The 22367-nt window shown below is 35.0% G+C and overlaps 1 protein-coding gene across 1 annotated transcript in view; it reads left to right on the plus strand.

The window, feature by feature from the left end:
• Window positions 1-22367, plus strand: part of LOC149966723 (kinesin-like protein KIF3A) — a 31085-nt gene that overhangs the window by 3740 nt on the left and 4978 nt on the right. The window contains exons 2-10 of the mRNA XM_090153966.1: window positions 9175-9263; window positions 9919-10020; window positions 16228-16396; window positions 16929-17073; window positions 17908-17992; window positions 18154-18259; window positions 18556-18695; window positions 19365-19562; window positions 20998-21172. Of these exons, the coding sequence (XP_090010092.1) occupies window positions 9258-9263; window positions 9919-10020; window positions 16228-16396; window positions 16929-17073; window positions 17908-17992; window positions 18154-18259; window positions 18556-18695; window positions 19365-19562; window positions 20998-21172 (1126 nt within the window). The 5' untranslated portion in view covers window positions 9175-9257. The remainder of the gene's footprint in view (window positions 1-9174; window positions 9264-9918; window positions 10021-16227; window positions 16397-16928; window positions 17074-17907; window positions 17993-18153; window positions 18260-18555; window positions 18696-19364; window positions 19563-20997; window positions 21173-22367) is intronic.

Below are 22367 nucleotides of genomic sequence, written 5' to 3' on the forward strand. Positions count from 1 at the left end.
CTCTCCGGAAACTCCTCCCACGTCCGGGTTTTTCTAGTTGGCAACTTTCCACCTTGTGTCCTCTATTTCGACAATTGTAACAAATTCCTTGAAATTTATCTTCTCGTTGCTTCAGTGAGTTATCCCGGTTTTGGTTATCTTCTCGTGAACCATTTAACTTTTTCTGGACAACTAATGCATTACCGTTTGATTCCTGAAAAACCGCTTGGTTTTGCCTCCCATACTCGGCCAGTAAAATGTTCTTGATCGCTTCCGACGTAAAAGCTGCATCATCTAATTGATACATATGTTGAACCAAAGGTTGATATGACTCAGGCAATGATCCAATGAGTTGGTACGCAACTTCATCATCATCGATCTTCTTCCCAGCGTTGTCCTACTGTCTCTTAACTGCCATAACTCTTCCTATAAACCAAGGCATGGTTTCACCTACTTGAAATTCAAGGTTGTTAAATTCTTTTTTTAAAACAGCAATTCTTGCTCTTGACTTAGGCTCAAAAACATTTTGAAGAGCATCCCATATGCCAGCAGCAGTTTGTACACCCTCTATTATACTTCTTAAATCTTCATTAATGCTTAGTGCTAATATAGAATAAGCCTTGGCCTCTCTCTTTATATTTTTGTTTCAGTTCCTCTTTAGCCTCTGAGCCTGGCGCAGTTTCAGATTTATCTACTATTCCCCAAAGCAATCTTTCGTTTAGAATCATTTTAATTTCATATTGCCAACTTCTATAATTATTGCTTGAATGTAACTTAGTCATATGAGCAACCAAAGATATGCCTTCCGCCATTTTGTTATCTTGACTTATTTGGTTTGCAGTTCTTTAACTTGAAAATCTTGTACAAAACATTTAAACTGGAACAATACCTTGATACATCCTGCAGACCAAACCCTTGGCCAAAATCGTTTTCAAAAACCATGCATGTCCAATGAAGAATAGGCCCGTTTTTAAAACCGTTCTAAAAATCGGCGCCACATTGAGGAAAGTAACCACGCTCTGCTACCACTTGTTGAGGTTTGGAAAATAAAACACTAATATTTGCGTTAAACGGACATAGTTTATTTTGTTAAATAATATTAAAACTCATATATTTACAAGCTATGTACAATAAGTTAGGGAAAACATATTTTACGAAGTTATCACTAGAAGAGCTAGTCCAGAACTGACTGATTAGACAAATAGACAAAATAACCTGCATGATGACGCTCCCTAGTGGCGGTAGGTCAAAGTGACAAAACGTTTACACATCACAATAGTTATCACCTTTTGTACGCGGTACGATCGGCAGTTTACTGTAGGAACTCTTTCGAGCAACAAGCTAGATATTTTTTTACATGCAGCTATATTTAATATTTTTAAATAAAATAAAGTTAAATTTATCAATGGAGCAAGATGTTGAAAGGCTCGGTAGTGACCAAGAAGAGTGTGTGCTCATAATACATGTCGTAAATAATTCGAAAAAAGGAAAAGTTCTCAAGTCTACTACAAAATCTTTCAATAAAGTTAAAAACTGTGCCTCAATTCGTCAGGAGCAGAAAAGTTTGAAGTGTAAAAGTATGCTTGATAATCTTCCAAAAATTGTTGATACCAAACATGATTACCATTACCATTGCTACAAAAATTTTACCGCAATTTCCAACAGTGCCGTAAGTAATAAATACACCACAAACGTTCATCCAGACAAAAAAAAGAGACGATTCCCAAGGTGATAGAGTTTTACCGCGAGTTTGTGTTTTCTGCAGGAAAAATGGCAAGAAAATTAACTATAAAAAACAACAATTGATTCAGTGTCGTACTAAATGCATGGAATTCTCCATATGTGAAGCAGCAAATAAAGTTGATGATCACATGTAATTTGCTTACATTTGTCGTTGAATGTGATTTTGTAGCGTCAGAAGTATGTTACCATTCTTGTTGTCATGCTTCATGCTCAAAACGCGCCAAAATTGCATATGAAAAGAAAACCGATCCCAATTATGGTTAGGGTTGCCGCGGTTCGGTTCCGGTTCTTCTAAGAAAAGTAATTGACGAAAAGGATGTACTTTCTTTATATTTCGCTTCTCCAAGAAGAATTTAACGATGAACTATAAAACAGTGAGTATCAGGTTCAACATCTTAAAGATAAACTTCTTAAGCACTTCACTGGTAAAATTGTAATTGACTCCTCAAAGCCAAAACAAAGTATTATATACAGTCAAGAAATAGTTTCTGATTCGACAGTAATCTCATTGCGTGAGAAACTTAAATCTTCTGACCCTGAAAATTTCGTTAGAAAAGCAGGATATATGATTTGAAGGGCAATTTTACCCACAGAGAAAAAGGAATTACCCGATTCTTACACTCTGTAGCAGCTACTACAAGGAGACGGTGATCCGCCGGCTTTAGCAATTACTTTTTTTGAAGCATTAGTCGCTGGACCTTATGGTAAACAGTCCCCAAAATACCAAACTAGAATTCAGGCACTCGCGCAAGACACACTGTTTACAGTGTCAAAAGGTTGCATTTAACAGCTAAACTTATTACTCTCATTTTGGCGGTAAAAAGTATGACAGGTAGCAAAAAGGTCATGGAGTAACTTTTAACAGACATGGTCACATTTTGAATTATAACCGCGCCGAAGAATTTGAGACCCAGTTAGTGACTGATATATCCGAATCGAAGTCCTGTATTCCTAAGGGCTTAATAGCGAAAAACGATTTAATTACGTGTACCGTGTTCAACAATTATGATGAATTGACTGAAACCTGTTGGGGCAAAAACAAGGCCATGTAGAGGTTAGAACACGTTTAGTAAATAAGTTAAAAGTTATATACATTATTTACAGAAGACTAATCGAACTAAGCTAAGAGGCATCATCTCAAAAACTAGTTACCTCGCCATTCCAATAACAATCTGATCAGCACATGTCTGCCAGACCAGACAACAAATAAACCCTTCCACGAAATAAGGTCACATGACCCACTCAAAAAACAAATCTCGTCTTATCTTATCTGATAAACAAACCTAAACTCTTTAATCAAAGACAAATTAATATTATACTCAACACGAGTATCTCGATCTGCCGCCCAGTCACTGTCGCTGAAGATACGTAGGACCGGAATATGCTGCTTCTCTTAGACGAGACCATGACTGGATGTAGTCATCAAGTACCTTGCCAGTTGACATAGACACTGCCAATGTACTAGGCCAGGGTTACTGCTGAACTGAGACAAGGCGATTACCGTATACAGGATGTCTGGCCTTGTCCTCTGTGCCACAAATAATAGGCATCCAATTAAAGATTTAAATGGAAAACGGGACATCTGCTTCTTGTCATCTTCAGTAGTAGGGCAATCTTGACGAGTTAGAATAATCCCAGTGCTCATGGGCATACTGACTCGATCCTCATTAATTATGTTAAATTTCTTGGCAATCGTCTCTATATGCTCTGATTGATGTAACTGGAGTGAACCATCTTTTAATGTCTCAAAACAAACTCCGAGCAGTTTCCGAATGGGTCCCAGTAATTTCAAATCGTACTTTACCGACAGTAACTTGTAAATATCTTGGATGATATCATCTGTTTTGGCTAATACCACCAAATCATCTACGTATACTAAAACAATTGCTTGATACGGTACATAATAAACGCAATTCGTGCCCAGAAACTTCCTGAATCTTAGCTCATTGAAAGTTTTGTCCAACTCTTCGAACCAATGGCGGCAACTCTGCTGAAGACCATAGAGTGACTATTAATTTCAGACAATGAGTACTAGTGCTTGCAACTTCATATCCAGGTATCTGCTTCATGAAAATCTCTCTATCTAATTTTCCATATAGATATGCGTTTTTTACATCCATTTGGCAATGGACCCATCCAAAAATCATGACGAATAATGAAATAAAGAACCTAATTAGAGTAAAATTGACTACTGGTGAGAACGTCGAATCGTAATCAACACCTTCCTGACGCCTTCTTCCTTGAGCCACTATTCTGGCTTTGTAGCGTAGTATCTTGCCTTCATGATTTTTCTTAATTGTGTAAACCCATCTACAACCTAAAATCTTCTTATTATCTGGCTTCTCGATGACTTCTGCTACTTTACGTTCGCTCAAGGTGTTCATCTCGGCGTCCATGGCTAATCGCCATTCTTCAGTTTGAGGAGATGTCATGGCTTGCTGATATGTCTTTGGAATTACCAACTCTGTGCAGTAATTTTCATAAACCTCAGAAATATCTTCATCGGTTACAGATGAGAAAAGTGATGCGATTTGATTCTTCCTTGAAAAATCCCAAGCGTCAATAGCATGATCCAAATTATTGTCGGTAAGATACTTCTGAACTTCTACCTTTGATCGAAACTTGTCACCATCTGGATTGTAATAATAGATATCAACTGTCCCCTTTGATGCTCCACTTTTCACAACAACATCTCGCCGCCAACCCGCTAGTAAGTTCGGAACCGGAGTTCCCCCAATCGGTGATTGTGAAGTAACTGAGCTTTGTGAAACAGCGACTGATGATTTGAACTTGTGAGGGTGTTGATGCTTGACCCGGAGTCGGCACAGGAGCTGGGGTATCTTATATGTGGGGTGGCGGAGTGGTTAGCACTTTCGCCTCGCAGCAAGAGGAGCCGGGTTCGATCCCAGCTTGTGGCATTGGGTGAAAACTCGGAATAACTCCTTCTGCGTTGAGTTTGCAAGTTCTCTCCCCACTGGTTTAAGGGGTTTTCCCCCGAGCTCTTCGGTTTCCCCTTCCATAAAAACTTGTTGAGGTTAACGGTAATAGTTAGTGTAGGGAGCTGTTGGCTCGCGTGGCTTGCAGGGCTTGCCACCACCCTCCTACGCATTGTAACCCGGCCACCTGAATTAAAGGCTTTAAAAGTCGCTCGATGACTTAGGCCTAAGGTGGTGCCGTGGGTATTAGCCTAGCTGATTATTATTATTATTATTATTATTATAGAGTCGTCTTGCGGCCAATGAAGAACTAGTCCTTCTCCCCGGCGAGAGTTAGTAATATACTCCATCCCTTTGATACGTTCATCGAAACGGACATGCATAGTCTCGGAAATCTTCCTTCCAGATGGAAAGTAAATACGGTAGCCCTTGGAATGGAATGCATAACCAACTAATATTCCCATCTTCCCTCTGTTCTGAAATTTATTGCGTTGTTTCTGCTTGGGAATATTGGTGAAAGCGAGACAGCCGATTCTCCGTAAATGATTTGCACTTGGCACCATTTCCACTCAATAACTATGTGCTGTTCGATCTCCAACCAAGGAATGCTTCTGCCTGTTCTTTAAGTATGCGGCTGTTGTGACCAGCTCAGCCCATAGGACTTGCGGTAGACTGGTATCTTTCATAAAGGTTCGGGTCATATTAAGTAAAGTTCTGTTGGCCCTCTCAGCCACACCGTTCATGGCAGGTGAATTATGCCTCTTTCTTCACAATGATGTGCAAACTAATGATTACAATATTCAAGGCCATTATCCGTCCGGATTGCGCTAATCTTGAGGCCAGATTGATTCTCCACCAACCTCCGAAATTTACTAAACATCTCAAAAACGTCGCCCTTACGAGCCATAGTGTAGACCCAGATTCGTCTACTGAAATCATCAATGAAGGTAGTGAAATAGCGAGCACCTACTAATGATGCAACCGGAGATGGTCCCCACACATCGGTATGTATAAGCTCTAGGATTCTCGTACTTCTAATTTCGCCCAAGCCTTTATGACTGGATTTCGTGCTTTTACTCAAATGACATGGTACGCAAGTCGTTAACTCTCTGGTAAGTGGGCTCGGTCCTCTCAACATGTGATGTGAAGCCATATATTTTAAATCTCTCTCATTGACATGTCCAAGTCTGCGATGCCAAATGTCAATATCTTTGGACCCAATGTGATCAGGTGAAGAACTAGTATACGCTTCTCCCACTAGAACTCTCGTATTTTTCAACGTGTAGAAATTATCCTCTGACAATTCAGCCTGGAACAGGAACTGACCTCTTTTATCGTAAACGGTATACTTGGAATTAAAAGCGACTGACTTTAGACCTGCTTGATCTATGATTCTACCGGAAATAAGGTTCCGTCTCATACCAGGCGTGTACATGACATTGGTTAGAAGATGTATGTCACCATAGTAACCTTCAACTTGTATGCGTATGTCACCTTCCCCTTTAAATCTTGATTTCCCTTCACCGCATCGTGCTTCCGCGTCAATTGGAGAAATACGTTGAAATAAGGACTTGTCATTGCAAAAATGATGTGTAGCCGCCGTGTCAATGATCCATTCACTGGACGTTACTGAAGAACGTTGGGCAGATGCAAATAATACCTCCCGATTGTATGAGCCTCGGCGATTGTTACCATAACTGCTGCTTCGTCCACGATATTGTGCTCTGGTTTGAGCCCTGCCTCGACAATCATTAGCTCGATGGCCAGGCCTGTGACAATTAAAACAGGTACCTCCAAAAATAGAACTGTGATTGGTCCCACCTCGAAACACGGGCTGCGATCGTCTATCTCTAGTCTTAGTCTGAACAGTTAGTGCATCTGATTTCATGTGAGATTCTTCCCTCTGTAGTTGCCGACTATATTCCGCTAGTAACGTCTTCTTAATATTCAACGGAGTGATCTGTGCATCATCATAATGATAAATTTGTTGAACCAAATTTTCATATTCCTTTGGTAACTTGTTAATTAACTGATACGAGATATCGCTGTCTTTAACTGTCTCACCCACTTCAACTAATTGTTGTTTAACATCGTATAATCGCCCTACAAAGGCAGGGATGGATTCTCCAGGTTGACAGCATATCGTATAAAATTCCGCCCGTAGAGATGCATCTCGTAAAGCATCCCAAGCTTCACGTGGACTAGTTGTTTCTACAATCAGGCATCGAACTTCTTCACTGAGAGATAAGGCGATCATGGAATAGGCCTTGACCACTTTTGTACTGAATTTCTTCTTATCATCTTCACTAACTCCTTAACCCTTTGGCATATGCTCAGAGCCATTCCTTTTCTTTTAATCGTTCTTGAATCTCCCAGCTCCAACTTTTATAATTATCAGTGTTTAATTGGGTAAATGCTCTTACGAAATTAGAAGCATCCGCCATACTGCAAGTCACTGGAGATGCATGTGGTCAAGGGAACACGTTGATGCAAAACGGGCTTTCTGAATGACTATTTTGTAAGGAGGTTATTACCCACTACTGGCACGAGACCTCTGATAAATTGGACTCCATCAGTTGTTGCAGCTGTAGTGTACTATCTATAGTTGGTTGCCATGGTAATGATGGAGCAAATTTTTTGAGTTTCGGCAGGAAGTGGGTAAATGCAAGGAATTATTTCAAATCTAGGGTATGAGGTCTTTATTATTTTAGCTTTGACAGAGGTGGGATAGGCTTATAGAAATAAAACTATTGGTGTTTCTGTTTAAGCATGAGTAATATGTAGCCTTAATGGACTGGGAATATAATAACAAGGATTTGTTAATAGATAATTAAGTTATCATCCAAGATTAATAATAGGATGGAATCACCAGTATTATTTTAACCTTAAAAAATGTATTCTCTGGCTATGGCAGCGTATTTGGTAACTCCATCTGACTCACTGTTACCAATGGCTGGAAGAGTCAGTTATTCTGGTTAGTGACAATGGTGTGGCTATTTTGACAATTTTGAGAAGTTTCTGCCACATGTTTTTCCTCACGCCACTTTGGTTGCCCTTTAAGCATTACAAGCATTTATAATGCGTTGTCAAAAAAACCACCTCTTTCTTTGAAAATTGTAGAAAATGGCTTCAGTCCAAGTGACCTTGAAAATGAGAGATGTAGAAATTAAGTAGAACCTTAGGTTAGAGGTTTTAGCAACCCTGCACAGAGGCGAGGAAAGTCTACTTTTCATTGGCTTTGATTATTGATCCATTGGTGTGTAATATTACTGCAATTAGCCTTTTCAGTTACTATAGATCCACCAAGCGACTAATGTTATAAGCTTCTTAGTTATTTGATTTTCATCTACTATACATATATAATTTAAAAATTAATTTAGTGTCTGTGCAAGTAGGGATTATACAGGAACCCTAACCCAAAGTGGCTCCAAAAATGTTACTTTTTTCGGATATTAAGAGTTATAATGACTGGTTTTCGTAACTTAAGGTAGTTCCTGGAATGTATTTAGTTATAGTTCGGAAGACTGAGTATGTTGAGAAAATACACAATTTCCTCTTGCACGTGTGGGAGGAAGGTAAAACTTCATTCGCGTTTTCTTCCATCCTTTTAGGCAGTTAGAAGACTTAGAGAACCTATGAGATACTGGGCTTAGTTGAGTTTTTAGAAGGGGAAGAGCTTATTCTTCAAGCATGAAGGGGATTGGGAGCTACATCTCTAGAAATCATTCTCCAAGTCAGCTAGGGTTGGAAAAAAACCGAAATCACAACCAAGATTTTTTTAGTTTAAACCAATTAAACCTTATTTAAACCAGTTTTATTGGCTTAAACCACAGTTAATACTAAAATTAACTACCTTCTAATTGTATAACAATGTTCTCAATTAATTTATTTACTTGTGAACACTACAGAGCTGTTAAGGCTACCCAGCTCTAGCTCTTACTGGAACTGGAGCAAAAACAAAAAAAAACCACAGTGGTTTAAACCATCCAACCCTTCCTGAAGTAGGAATAAATATATTCTTGGTGATACACGTGAGTTGCTGTTTAAACAAGGCCCATCTCCATTTACAAGTTCTATCATAAAACTCTCAAAGCCCCCTAAATTTGAAAAGAATGGGATTTTAACGTTTAACTGGCTATATGAATCTGTCTGGTGGTGAAAAACAAACTTATGCACAAATTCTCCAATGCATGCTACCAGATGGCAAGAGCTAGTATAGTTGGTAGGGGTGAGGAGGGACGGGGTTTGGCAGGATTTGGTCTTTTTTCTCTGACAGGTAGCGTTGATTCTATTTTTTTGTCTCCTAGCTGCGTCTGTCTAGTGCTGAATACATGCGCCTTTATGCCCAATTGAAACTTAGGGGGTCATCTTGATAGGCTTATGGGTCTACTCAATTGATTGTAAGGATTTCATTTCTCTGCTCTTTCTTTATTTCCAGCAGTCATTTTCTTTTTTTATTTGATTAATAAATAAATTTTATTCTAAAAAACACATTTTCAATATTGTGGCATTGTAGGGCTTTTACATTTTCGAACATTGGTCCAGTTATCAGTCAGTGTTTTGTTACTGGTGTCATACATATTGCATTCATTTACAAAGATGGGGGTAAGTATAAATTGTACATACAATGGGGACAACGGGGGTGCTTTTGCCTGTAACTAAAACTTAATGTAACTAATAGCAGAAGAGCAATTAATAATTGAACTTATTATATTTTTCATAGAGTAATTTCATAGTTATTTTATGAAACAATTCAACTATAGGTATTTCAGTAATATAATATAGACAAAAACATGTTGGACAAACCCTTTTATTTTTTATACAAATGACTAAAAATTTTTATCGATTTCTTCAATATTTGAAAATTATGTTTTTACCATTATATGCTAGATCCATCAAATTCATCAATGAGTTTTAGAAGGTTAAAGGGGCTCAAAAGTTCAGTGGCTAAATGTGTGTAAAGTCAGTAAAGTGCGAAATTTATGGTTGACTCTGCCCGCCTCTGCCAAGGCCGAGTGAGGGGTTGGGGAGGATAAAAAGCATACTGTTTTTCCTTTTTTTGCCACCAAACTTTTGAGCCCCTTTAACTTCAAAATATCATTAATTTGATGAGGAAACTAACATAAATAGAATCTCTGATATTTTATTGTTCAAAAAATTTAAATTAATTAACTATGTCCATGTGCCAAATTGGACAGGCTCTATAATGCAACCTCAGTGAACTGTGATTTATTATGTTTATTATTAATTAATGTTTTAGGCTGATAAAATGTCTGAAAATTCAGAAAATGTGAAAGTTGTTGTAAGGTGTCGACCACTAAATGAGAAGGAAGTTCAAACAGGATTCAAACATATTATTGAGGTATGGCGCAATTTTATTTCTAATTTATTATTGATGCTTTGAAATGATTTCACTATAAATATGAGACCTTGCGCCGATACTAGTTTCTTATTTCAAATCCAAGTATTCTCTTGCTCTCAGTCTCTTGAGAAAAGTCCAGGCCATTGGCAAAAAGTGGCTAATAAAGAAAAAGCTTAAAAAAGTAATTGGAATTAAATTTTTGCAGGGCTCAAAAACAAAAAACCTACCTCTAAAAACCCACCTCAGAAAAATCCCACTTTCATCCCTTACCAAAAAATAAGTGGTCTAAGAACTATTTAAGTTGGTTTTAAGTTTGTATTTGAGACAAATACCAACTAAATACCAACTAAAAACCTACTTCAAAACAACTTAACACCAACTTAAAACCAACTAAAAACTTAAAATGTTACTTAAAATGTTACTTAATAAAGACCACTTAAAGCCAACTTAAAACTTACTTAAAATGTTACTTAATAAAGACCACTTATCAGAATTGAAGAACCAACTTATAACCAACTTAAAAAATAATATGTAATTTTCTGACCACTAAAAACCAACTAAATACCAACTTAAAGAAAAAGGTATTTTCCCACCAACTTAAAACAATCTTATTACCAACTTAACTAGTTTACTGAAATATGCGGACCACTTAAAAGCAACTTAATATCAACTTAAATGTGAATACCAACTAAAAACCAACTTATTTTTTGGTAAGGGATATCTCATTTTAAATGAAAAACCAACTAGTTCAATTTGCAATGACCACTTTAATATATATCTTAGACTGAATTGTAATGCGATACAAACTTTACAAAGTTAACTATCTTGTTAACTTGAAACTTATATCTTGGTACTTCTACTAGTCCTTCCCTTACCAAAAATTAAATGGTCTAGGAACTTGGTTTTAAGTTTGTGTTTGGGACAAATACTAACTAAAACCATGCATAAAAACAACTTATTACCAACTAAAACCATACTGCCAACTTAATATCCACTTATTACCCCTTTAACTAGTTTATTGATAAATGCTGACAACTTAAAACCAACTTAATACCAACTAAAATGTATATACCAACTAAATACAAACTAAAAGTCAACTTATTTTTTGGTAAGGGATTTTGTTCAACTTTGCAGTATCTGTATGCTTTTATAAGTTTTTCTGCTTTTTCTGATCCAAGTGGGTTTCTTAGTTTTGACCAAACTTGGCCGAATGATGAAAATATTCTTTATTTAGCAGGGCTAGACATAAGGCATTTCTAATTTCTCTTAGTTTAAAGTTTTTCGCAATATCGTCTAATATAAATATGGAAATAGTATACGAAATTATAAAACCCACCCAAATAAAAAAAACCATTAAAAACCCACTGGGTTGGGCTTTTTGGAAAAAAAACCCGGTTTTTTCGAACCATGAATTTTTAACAAGTTTATTGTAAAAATGTCTTAGTTTACACTGAACTTACAATGTTAGAGGGTCATTCCATGTGAAATCAAGAGGTTGGAGGCACTATCTCACCAATTTTTACATGAATTTTTTGTGTTAATGTAGGCTTGAAATAGTTACAATTCCCAAAATTTAAGCCCTCTAGCTGTAAAATTGGGCGTTTTATGATTTATTGAAATTTACACACAACGAAGGCTTCGCGGCCCCAAAAATTCAAATATTTGACCATAACTCGCAGTGAAATTACCCAATACTAATAAAAATAAGCCACATTATCACATATTCGACAACAAATCCGAATCTGGCAATGAAATTTATATCGGATTTTTATTGTATAAGATATTAAGGTATTAGGGGGGTTCATTTAACCCCCAAAAATCGAAAATGACGTCACCTTCGATTTTTTTAATTTTTTTTATGCTATTTCTCCTGACTCAAGTAACTTAGATTTGAAATATCAACTATGAGAAACGTTAATTTTAATTATAACAATTAGTTTATTTTATTTAAAAAAATATTTTTAATTTGTAATATTGCATATAGAGGTCGCTTTTTCAATACAGTGCAATTTAAATGTTTTGTATTTATCATGAATGAATTTATATATGTGTCTATTATTTATTTCTATTATAATTGAACATTAAAAACCATTCTGTGTATCTTAATTTCGCACCGAAATTTGTTTTAGATAATTATTGCGGAAGACATTAGGGGGTTCATTTGACCGCCAAAAACGAAAATGACGTCACCTTCGATTTTTTAATTTTTTTATATGTTATTTCTCCTGACGCAAGTAACTTGAAATATCAACACCCTTACCAAAAAATAAGTTGGCTAAAAACCACTTAGGACAACTTGTATATCAACTTGGTTTTCAGTTTGTATTTGGGACAAATGCCTACTTAAAAATAACTTAAATCCTCTTTATTAATCAACTTATTTCCAACTAAACCAGAATCAACATTTACATTTAACTACTTAAAACCAACTTAAATCCTACTAGGGAAACATCTAAAAACCAACTTAAAAATATTATGTAATTTCCTGACTACTAAAAACCAACTAATTATAAACTTAGCAAAAGCAGTATTTTCCTACCAACTGAATAACAACTTATTACCCCTTTAATAGTAACTTGAAATATGCTGACAACTTGAGCCTACTTAATACCAACTCCATATCAACTAATAATGTGTATACAAACTGAAATCCAACTTATTTTTTGGTAAGGGCAATGAGAAACTTTTATTTTAAGTATAACAATTAGTTTATTTTATTTTGAAAAAAATATTTTTAATTTGTAATGTTGTATATAGAGGTTACTTTTTCAATAAAGTGCAATTTAAATTCTTTGTATTTATCAAAAATTAATTTGAATATCGATCTCTTATTTATTTCATTTGTAATTGTACCATTAAAAACCATTAAGTGTATCTTAATTTGGCCCCGAAATTTGTTTTAGGTCATTACTGTAGAAGACATTAGGGTGTTCTCTAGACCCCCAAAAGCGGGAATTTCGTCACCTTCGATTATTTAGATTTTATAATATGTTAGTGATCTTGACCCAAGTCGATTATATATAAAATATCCACAATGGGATCAGCACAGATTGTCTCTCCTTGGCGATTTGTGTGAATGCCCAAATCAGTGAGGGTGCAGAACCTTAATATGAGAGCTTAGTTCTGGTCTTCTCTAAGATCAAGAAGAACGTCAAAGTATAATTTTGCCCCATATACGCAAGCCACGTATTGTGATACTTTAAAAATTAAGTTTCTCTGTTACCAAACAGAAACCGTAAAATAATCGTTTTCTCCGGAAAGTCTAGAAATCGACATATGATTTAAATTCTTTGGTACAAAGGAGTAGTGACTCGTTGTGCCTTGGACTGTTCTTCGAGAAGTTGAGCATAGTAGAAATTTATCTTCACTTCATCTAGTGAAAAGCAAATGAACTAATCATTCTCTCAATGGAGTTTAATGAAGAAATTGCAATTTAAATAAAAAAATTAAATCCCAAAATCATAATTAAAATTTTTCATCGTATAAATCGTTTCTCATTGTTGATATTTTAAATATAAGCTACTTTAGCCATTATTATTATTATTATTATTGAGTGGGGTGGCAAGCCAAACACTTCGACCTAAGGTCCATTGTGCATCCCCAAACTGGGTGACTTAATTAAGTCCTATTGCCGACATAAAGCTTAAAATCTGCCCGGCCGTGATATTAGAGACGTCATACGTCTCCAACCGATGCATACCCAAATGCTCAAACCTCTGGGCTGCATAGTAATCGCAGCTACAGAGTACATGTGAGGCAGTTTCCTCCTCAGCTAGACAAGATCTGCAAATCGGGTCATCACTGACCCCATTAAGCGTTAAATGTCTGTTAAGATGGCAGTGGCCTGTAAGTAGGCCAGTAACAATCCTAATACTGGACCTAGAGAGCGAGAGTAATTCTCTAGCTCTCTCCCTAGATGGGCCAAGAGTGAACTCTTTGGCCTGCCTTTGACCCTCAATTTCAGACCATTGTCTGAGTTGACGATCCGACATAAACTTGGAGATTAAGCCGCGTACAAGTCCTCGGGAGATGGGGAGAGCAGGTTCTGGACCAATGAACCCAGCCCTCGCACCTTCCTTGGCCAAGGCAGCGGGACTTTCGTTCCCAAGATGCCCCTTATGCCCAGGTACCCAACAAAGTTGAACTTTATTGTGCAACCCAAGAGTGCAGAGGAGATCTAAGCAGCTAAAAACCAGTTTAGAAAGAATACTATACTGGCTGAGAGCTCTAAGAGCAGCCTGGCTATCTGAATAAATCTGGATAACCTTCCCATGATACCCCTGATGTAAACAGTAAGCATCACAGGAGCAAATGGCAAAAATTTCAGCCTGGAATACACTAGTGTGTATCCCTAGGCTTTCATAAAAGCCAAAATTATTAGTAAGGCAATACATCCCCGCACCAGTGCCATAGTGGGTCTTAGACCCATCAGTGAACCAGACGATCTCTCCTCTGGTACCGAGGGTCAAGTGACTCCACTCCGCACGGCTAGGGAAGTTGACCTCAAAAGGTTTACTAAAGTGGAGTTTAGTAACCATCAGATCAGAACCCATTGTTAAAATCGGCATCTGAATGGAAATATCTCGGAAGAGCTTGGTGTGGCTATGCTCCCAATTATTAGCCTTCCACCAGCCATTTTGGTTAAGCCTATAGGCACCTAAAAGGGCAGCTTCCTCAATAAAAAGGTGAAGAGGAAGCATATGAAATTGCAATTTAAATAAAAAAATTAAATCCCAAAATCATAATTAAAATTTTTCATCGTATAAATCGTTTCTCATTGTTGATATTTTAAATATAAGCTACTTTAGCCATAATAACTAACATATTAAAAAATTGAAATAATCAAAGGGGACGTCATTCCCGTTTTGGCGGGGTCTAGAGGACCCCTAAATGTATTCTACAATAATGATCGAAAACCAATTTTCGAGCCAAATTGAGATTCACTTAATGTTTTTTTATGTTAAAATTATAATTGAAATAAATAAGAGATTGATATTCAAATTAATTTATGATAAATACAAAACATTTAAATTGCACTTTATTGAAAAAGCAACCTCTATATACAACATTACAAATAAAAAAAAAATTTTAAATAAAATAAACTAATTGTTATACTTAAATTAAAAGTTTCTCATTGTTGATATTTCAAATCTAAGTTACTTGGGTCAGGAGAAATAACATATACAAAAATTAAAAAATCTAAGGTGACGTTATTTCCTTTTTTGAGGTCAAATGAACCCCCCTAATGTCTTCTACAATAATGATCGAAAACCAATTTCGGTGCGAAATTAAGATACACTGAATGGTTTTAAATGTTCAATTATAATTGAAATAAATAATAGATACACATATAAATTCATTCATGATAAATACAAAACATTTAAATTGCAATGCATTTAAAAGCGACCTCTATATTCAACATTACGAATAAAAAAATATTTTTTTTTAAATAAACTAAACTAAGTGTTATACTTAAAATAAAAGTTTCTCATTGTTGACTAGTCTAATGTTAATCAGAATCTGACCATTCATATGCATACCCTTACCAAAAAATAAGTTGTCTAGGAACTACTTAAAGTTGGTTTTAAGTTTGTATTTGAGACAAATATACCAACTAAATATTAACTAAAAACCTACTTAAAAACAACTTTACACCAACTAGACTAGACTTAAAGCCAACTTAAAAAATAATATGCAATTTTCTGACTACTTTAAACCAATTACCAACTTAACGATATAAGTATTTCCCCACCAACTAAATAACAACTAATTACCCCTTTAACTTGTTTATTGAAATATGCTGACAACTTGAGCCTACTTAAAACCAACCTAATATCAACTAAAATGTGTATACCATCTAAATACAAATTTAACTAAAATCCAACTTATTTTTTGGCAAGGGTATATATTTGTCTTAAGTAGCCCAAATCTGAAATTTCTGCGTTAAAAATATTTTTATTATTTTATAATTTTCTGTGGTAAAACTATTTATTGGCCACTAAATTCACTTTTGTCCAGGCTGGAATTTTCCACTATTTTCCACTCTATGGTCCACGTACCTGACATTTTCTACCTCGGAACACTGCTTGAATGGCCCTTTAATTTTAGAACTTGATATAACTTATATTTTTATGGGTTTTATTGCCATATTTTTACTATGCGTGGTTGTCGTAATATGCAATACATTTTTAACTGGCTTCTTATTAGGTTGACAGCGTACTTGGATCTGTTGTGGTAAAAAATCTAAATGGAAATCATGGAGAACCACCAAAGATGTACACATTTGATACTGTTTTTGGCCCAAATACTAAACAAGTTGATGTATATAACCAGTGTGCAAGGCCAATTGTTGAAAATGTTCTCGAGGGATACAATGGTATGCTATTTAAGTTCTGTTTTATGCATTTCTCCAAGATTTAGTTTTATGAGCTGATCAATACTAAAGCGATTCAGTAATTTAAGTAAGCGTAAGGAAAAATAAGCAATTTGAATTTAAAACAGCTCCACAATATCAATCTAGATTTTATAGCCCTGGTTTTTAAGATTTTTGGGCTTTTGTTACTTCAGATTTCAACATTTATACATTGATTTTCTTAGTATTTTTTTCAATTGTATAGGATGTTCGAATCTTTTTAATGCAAGTACAATTTAACAATTTGTAAATTGGGTTTAAGAATCTTATTTTTTTATTGGCGATTTGTTTTGAAAACAGTGGCAATTTGGTTTTTTAAAGTGAAAATTTAAAGCCACAGTATTTTATGAAAAAATCAAACTAAATGTTTGCTAATAATGTTTCATCCAATCTAAATTTGTTTGCAGCTTAAATGTGCGTTATCCTTCACTCTGCTTATCAAACTTTTTCATTGCTTTTGCTCTGTTATATTAAATACTGGTTCTTTTTAATGTAGGAACTATTTTTGCATACGGGCAAACTGGTACGGGAAAAACGTTTACTATGGAAGGCGTTAGATCTGTTCCTGAGCTGAAAGGAATCATTCCAAACTCATTCGCCCACATATTCGGCCACATTGCCAAAGCTGAAGATGACAAAAAGTAAGGTTAATGACCAAGTAGTTTTAAAGTCTTGTTTTTTAAATGGAGAATGGTAAAAAGAGTAACCCTGTAACGTCATTTGACTCCGATTTTGTGGTGGTAAATAGTTATTCTGGGTAAAAACGTTTTTCCATATATAATTGTCCGCTTATCCAGAATTTATCAGTTTACTCTCTTAACTCCCGTTTTTGAGGAGCAATAGAATGAATACCAGAACAAGCGAATAGCTTATAGGCGGAGTGTCTCATCCCCGGAACAGGCAAATAAAACATTTAAGGGTAAAAAGGATACTCTTTTAGTCCAAGAGCAGGCGAAAAGAAACAACCTATTTTAGAACTTTTTTTTTTTGGAAGTATTAGGGTAGATAAAATGTCTTGATGTCAAGAAATCTTGAAAACATTTGAAACCATGAAAGTTATTCTTTTTAATTTTTCAGGTGATAAAAATAATAATTGAACATGATTAATTTTGATTGTGTAGGCAAACATTTTTTCATTATCTTTCAGCAGAACATTTTGCCCTTGTTAAGACCCAAAAATAATGGTCTTATGGTATAAACAATTTATTTTGAAAATAGGGAATTATACTGGAAGCCTAGCTTCTTTCTATTTAAATTCATGTTTTTGGTGAGTGTAATAATATTTAGGTTTTGTAAAAATGTGTAAAAATATTTCATATACAGTATTAAATTTGAGGAATTTGTTGGTCACACTGAAATTTTGAGAGATTATAAAATTGATAATTCCAATTTTCCAATTGTGTTAATTTATTGAACTACTTTCTTTTACCTAAAGCACGAAACCAATATAAATGTTTCATTAAAAACATTTCTAGGTTCTTGGTAAGAGCATCTTACTTAGAGATTTACAATGAAGAGGTACGAGATCTGCTAGGAAAAGATCAAAATGTCCATCTTGAGGTAATTATTTTTCAGTTTAATCTTAATGTTAAGTTAAGCGTTTAATTATAGACTGGATTTTGTCTGCTAAGCGGATGCTTTTCTGTTCTATATGTATCAAATGTCTAAGCTGACAAAAAATGCTTTATTCCCAACATAGAAACATTTTCAATCATTTGCAGGTTAAAGAAAGACCAGATGTTGGGGTATTTGTAAAAGACCTCTCTGCGTGTGTTGTGAATACAGCTGATGAATTAGACAAAATTATGACGCATGGAAACAAAAACAGTAGGTTATTTCTGCAAAATTTACATGGAATTCATAATAAAATAAGTGTAATTTTAGTTATTGACCCTGACAACCAAAAGATTGTTTTGCCAGTGTAGAAACGACATACAAAACATATTAGGTTGTTATGAAAAATAAAATCATTAGATCTCCTTAATTTCTTAATTACATATATTATATTTATTTTATCAATTTTTTCTGCTAGATTTGTTTAAATATATTAACATGCTTTCTTTTGAACCACCCTCATTGTTTATCATTAACGTTAAGGTAGTTATTACTCTTTTATCTTTCAGGGGCTGTTGGTGCAACTAATATGAATACCCACAGTTCCAGGTCACATGCCATTTTTACTATAACCGTAGAATGCAGTGAACGAGGTTTGGATGGCCAACAACATGTTAGAGTTGGAAAACTACACTTAGTAGATCTTGCAGTGAGTGTTTTTGACATCGTTTTTACTACTTTTGGAGTTGAGGTTAAACACTACCTTACACTTCATTAAAACCGATTCAGATATTTAATAGAAAGTTCTAATAAAGATCCTTGGTCGTGCGAGATATTGTACTTGCTCCTTGGGCTTATAGCGCAGCCAGAAATGAGGTCTGTTGTTAAAAGATAAAAAATGCTGTAAGGTAGGGAGAATCTATAATAAAGACGATTTTGTTTAAGCGTCTATTAGTTTTTCACAAACCTTTTTGAAAGGTTAAAGCTATGTATAAAAACTAGGTACAAAAACATTTTTTAGTACGTTTGTTATTAATGAACTACAAGATACATCACTTTGTGGTTTTTACTTTTACAATTGAATTTTACCTTAGCCATTGTATGCTGTACAACTAAAAGTCGCTAGGTGACTTGCGTCTAGCTGATTATTTTTTTAAATAGCCAGAAAATTAATCTTTAACCATTTAAGTACTAAACGCCCCGTACCCAATTACTACGTTTATTTAAAAAATGTCTCTTCTGTACGTAAATGTCAATCATACCTCAGCGACCATTACTAATGCTTTTAAATATCATTTAAATATTAAAATTTTAACTAATAGATTTTTGGTAGTATTAGAAAAATGTTTTTACATTTCGTCTTCATTTTCTTTTTAAGGGGTCTGAGCGACAGAGTAAGACTGGAGCCACCGGCCAAAGGCTCAGAGAAGCAACTCAGATTAATCTCTCTTTGTCAACTCTTGGAAATGTGATATCCGCTCTGGTTGATGGGAAAAGTACCCATGTTCCGTACAGGAACTCCAAGCTAACTCGACTTTTGCAAGACTCTTTAGGTGGAAACTCAAAAACCTTAATGGTGGGTATCATTTTGAAATTTATTTAATTTTTTCTTAATTGTTGCTTTAATTGTGAACCAAATATAAGTGTTGAAAACTAATTCAACTAGCAGCAAAGCGCAAACATGAACCACATGACCCAAGACAGTATATCAAAGTAAAACTAGTATTAAAATTTAATGATTAGCATTTGAACAAGTTTACATGAGTTGAAAATAACAAAACACCAAACTCTCAACAGAACTAATTAATTTACATGAGGGCATATATGCAACTGTTAAAAAACTATATATTTACGGAAAAGATAAGACAAGAAAAAGTCTACATTATTTTTTTTCAACAATATTGTATAAAATAACAAATTTCTTGAAACATGTATTACCTGTTTTTTCAAAAACTGTAAACACAAAGAAATTTCTCAAAAGAGGATTATTCATCTGTTGAAAAATGCCAGTGAAGAGTTGTATGTATGTTCAGAAGAGAAATAGGAAAGAAGTATTGAATAAAGTGTAGTACTTGCCCCTCGCCCAATGATGTGTGCTTTGAAGAGGTAAAATTTTTTGCAGTCGTAACACAGTCTTACCCATTGCCACTTTTTGAGAAAATTAAAGCAAATATACTTCCCATTCTTCTATGGCAGTGATATCTTAGACAATCTTGCATTCAATTAAATTGTGTTGATGATAAAGTTAATTATTGAACTTTTTAAACTAACCAAAACAGTCTTTAAATCTGATCCATATGTGGATCTAAATGATGCATTTTATAAGCTAAAAATTAGAGGCTTTGAAGTTAAAGGGGCTCCAAAGTTCGGTGGCAAAAAAAAAGAAAATTGAGCATGCTTTTCCTTTCACCCAACCCCTCACTCGGCCTTGGCAGAAGCGGGCAGAGTTAACCGTAAATTTCGCACTTTACTGACTTTACACACATTTTGCCACCGAACTTTGGAGCCCCTTTAAAACCCTCAAAAAGTGGGTGATGTGAAATAACCAAAATCCGATTTTAGAACCACCGTTTTGTTTCTGCAATTTAACTTTTGAAGAAATTAAAATACTCTTAAAAAATTGTTTAATCAGTCATTAATACATGTTTTCATTCAGTAAAAAATCAATGTTTAAAAAGCATGGTGAATGGCAAAAATCTGGAGGCTGTATTAGACTGTTGTTGAAAAAAACGATAAGACTTTTTCCTTTCCCCTGATTTAGTTGTTTGTACATTGTAACTAAGTTTTTAACTGATAGTGTTTAATTTTTAAATTTTAAACTTCATTGGTATTTCATAAAGACATGGATGTTTGAATTTTTTAAAATCTTGTTTGAGCCTCTAAATTACATACATTTCATGTGCACTGTTCAATACATAAACTTTGAATGTAATGGGAAATCTATAAATATCTGTAACAATTAAATTGCTTTTGCTAGAAAATCTTGGTTTTATGTTTTTGTTGTATTGTAGGTAGCTAATGTTGGACCAGCTGAATACAACTATGATGAGACTATCAGTACTCTACGTTATGCTAATCGCGCTAAAAACATAAAGAACAAAGCCAGAATCAATGAGGATCCAAAAGATGCATTATTGAAACAGTTTCAAAAGGAAATTGAGGACCTTAGGCGACAGTTGGAAGAAGGTATGTTTAAATTCAATTTTTAGTGTCTTGTTTTCTTAAAGTTTCTGGCAAAATTGCACTACAGCGGCCTCATGTAATTTCGTGTTATTTTTTGGTGGAGAATGTAGCACTTGACGCGTAGATTACGAAACTAATTTTTTTGGGCCGCAAATGATAATTAAATTAATTAACTTAATGTTAAAAATGTACTAATTTTAGGGAATTACCATGGTTTTGTATTTTTGGGTGGCGGAGAATGTAGCACTTGACGCGTAGATTACGAAACAATTTTTTGGGGCCGCAAATGATAATTAAATTAATTAACTTAATGTTAAAAATGTACTAATTTTAGGGAATTACCGTGTTTTTGTATTTTTGGGTGGCGGAGAATGTAGCACTTGACGCGTAGATTACGAAACTAATTTTTTTGGGCCGCAAATGATAATTAAATTTTTTAACTTAATGTTAAAAATGTACTAATTTTAGGGAATTACCGTGTTTTTTGTATTTTTGGGTGGCGGAGAATGTAGCACTTGACGCGTAGATTACGAAACTAATTTTTTTGGGCCGCAAATGATAATTAACTTAATGTTAAAAATGTACTAATTGTAGGAAATTACCGTGTTTTGTATTTTTGGGTGGCGGAGAATGTAGCACTTGACGCGTTGATTACGAAACTTTTGTTTTTGGGTCGAAAATGATAATTAAATTAAGTAACTTAATGTTAAAAAGTTAGTAGAGTGGAAACCTAAACAAACAGTAACAAGCCATGGTGTAGGCGACAACTCGACGAAGATAATTACTTCCAAAACACGTAAAAGACGTTACTAAACTCCCCGTATTGGCGCCTGACGGCGCCGCGCACTCACTTCCCTCAAGCGCTGGGGGCGCGCAGTGCCTCCCCAACCCCATACTAAAAAAAGCGATGGGCCATCTATAACGCGACCTAGAGGACAGTACCAAGCCTTACGCATCAAGTATATACTTTTAATCTCAACCAGAAACAAAGTGGCCCAATAATAGAAAACACCGAGAAAATGAACAAAAACTGTAAAAGATTTGATAAAGTACGGGAATATCACTTTGTGGCCCAAAAATACAATACACCGAGAAAATGAACAAAAACTGTAACTGATTTTATACAAAAAGGGAATATCACGTGGAATTCATTAGGACACCGAAACTGTGTTGCCGGCGAACACACGACGGAAATAAG

This window comes from Leiobunum rupestre, chromosome 1 (assembly GCF_980474605.1).
Source record: "Leiobunum rupestre chromosome 1, qqLeiRupe1.1.hap1, whole genome shotgun sequence".
NCBI lineage: Eukaryota > Metazoa > Arthropoda > Arachnida > Opiliones > Sclerosomatidae > Leiobunum > Leiobunum rupestre.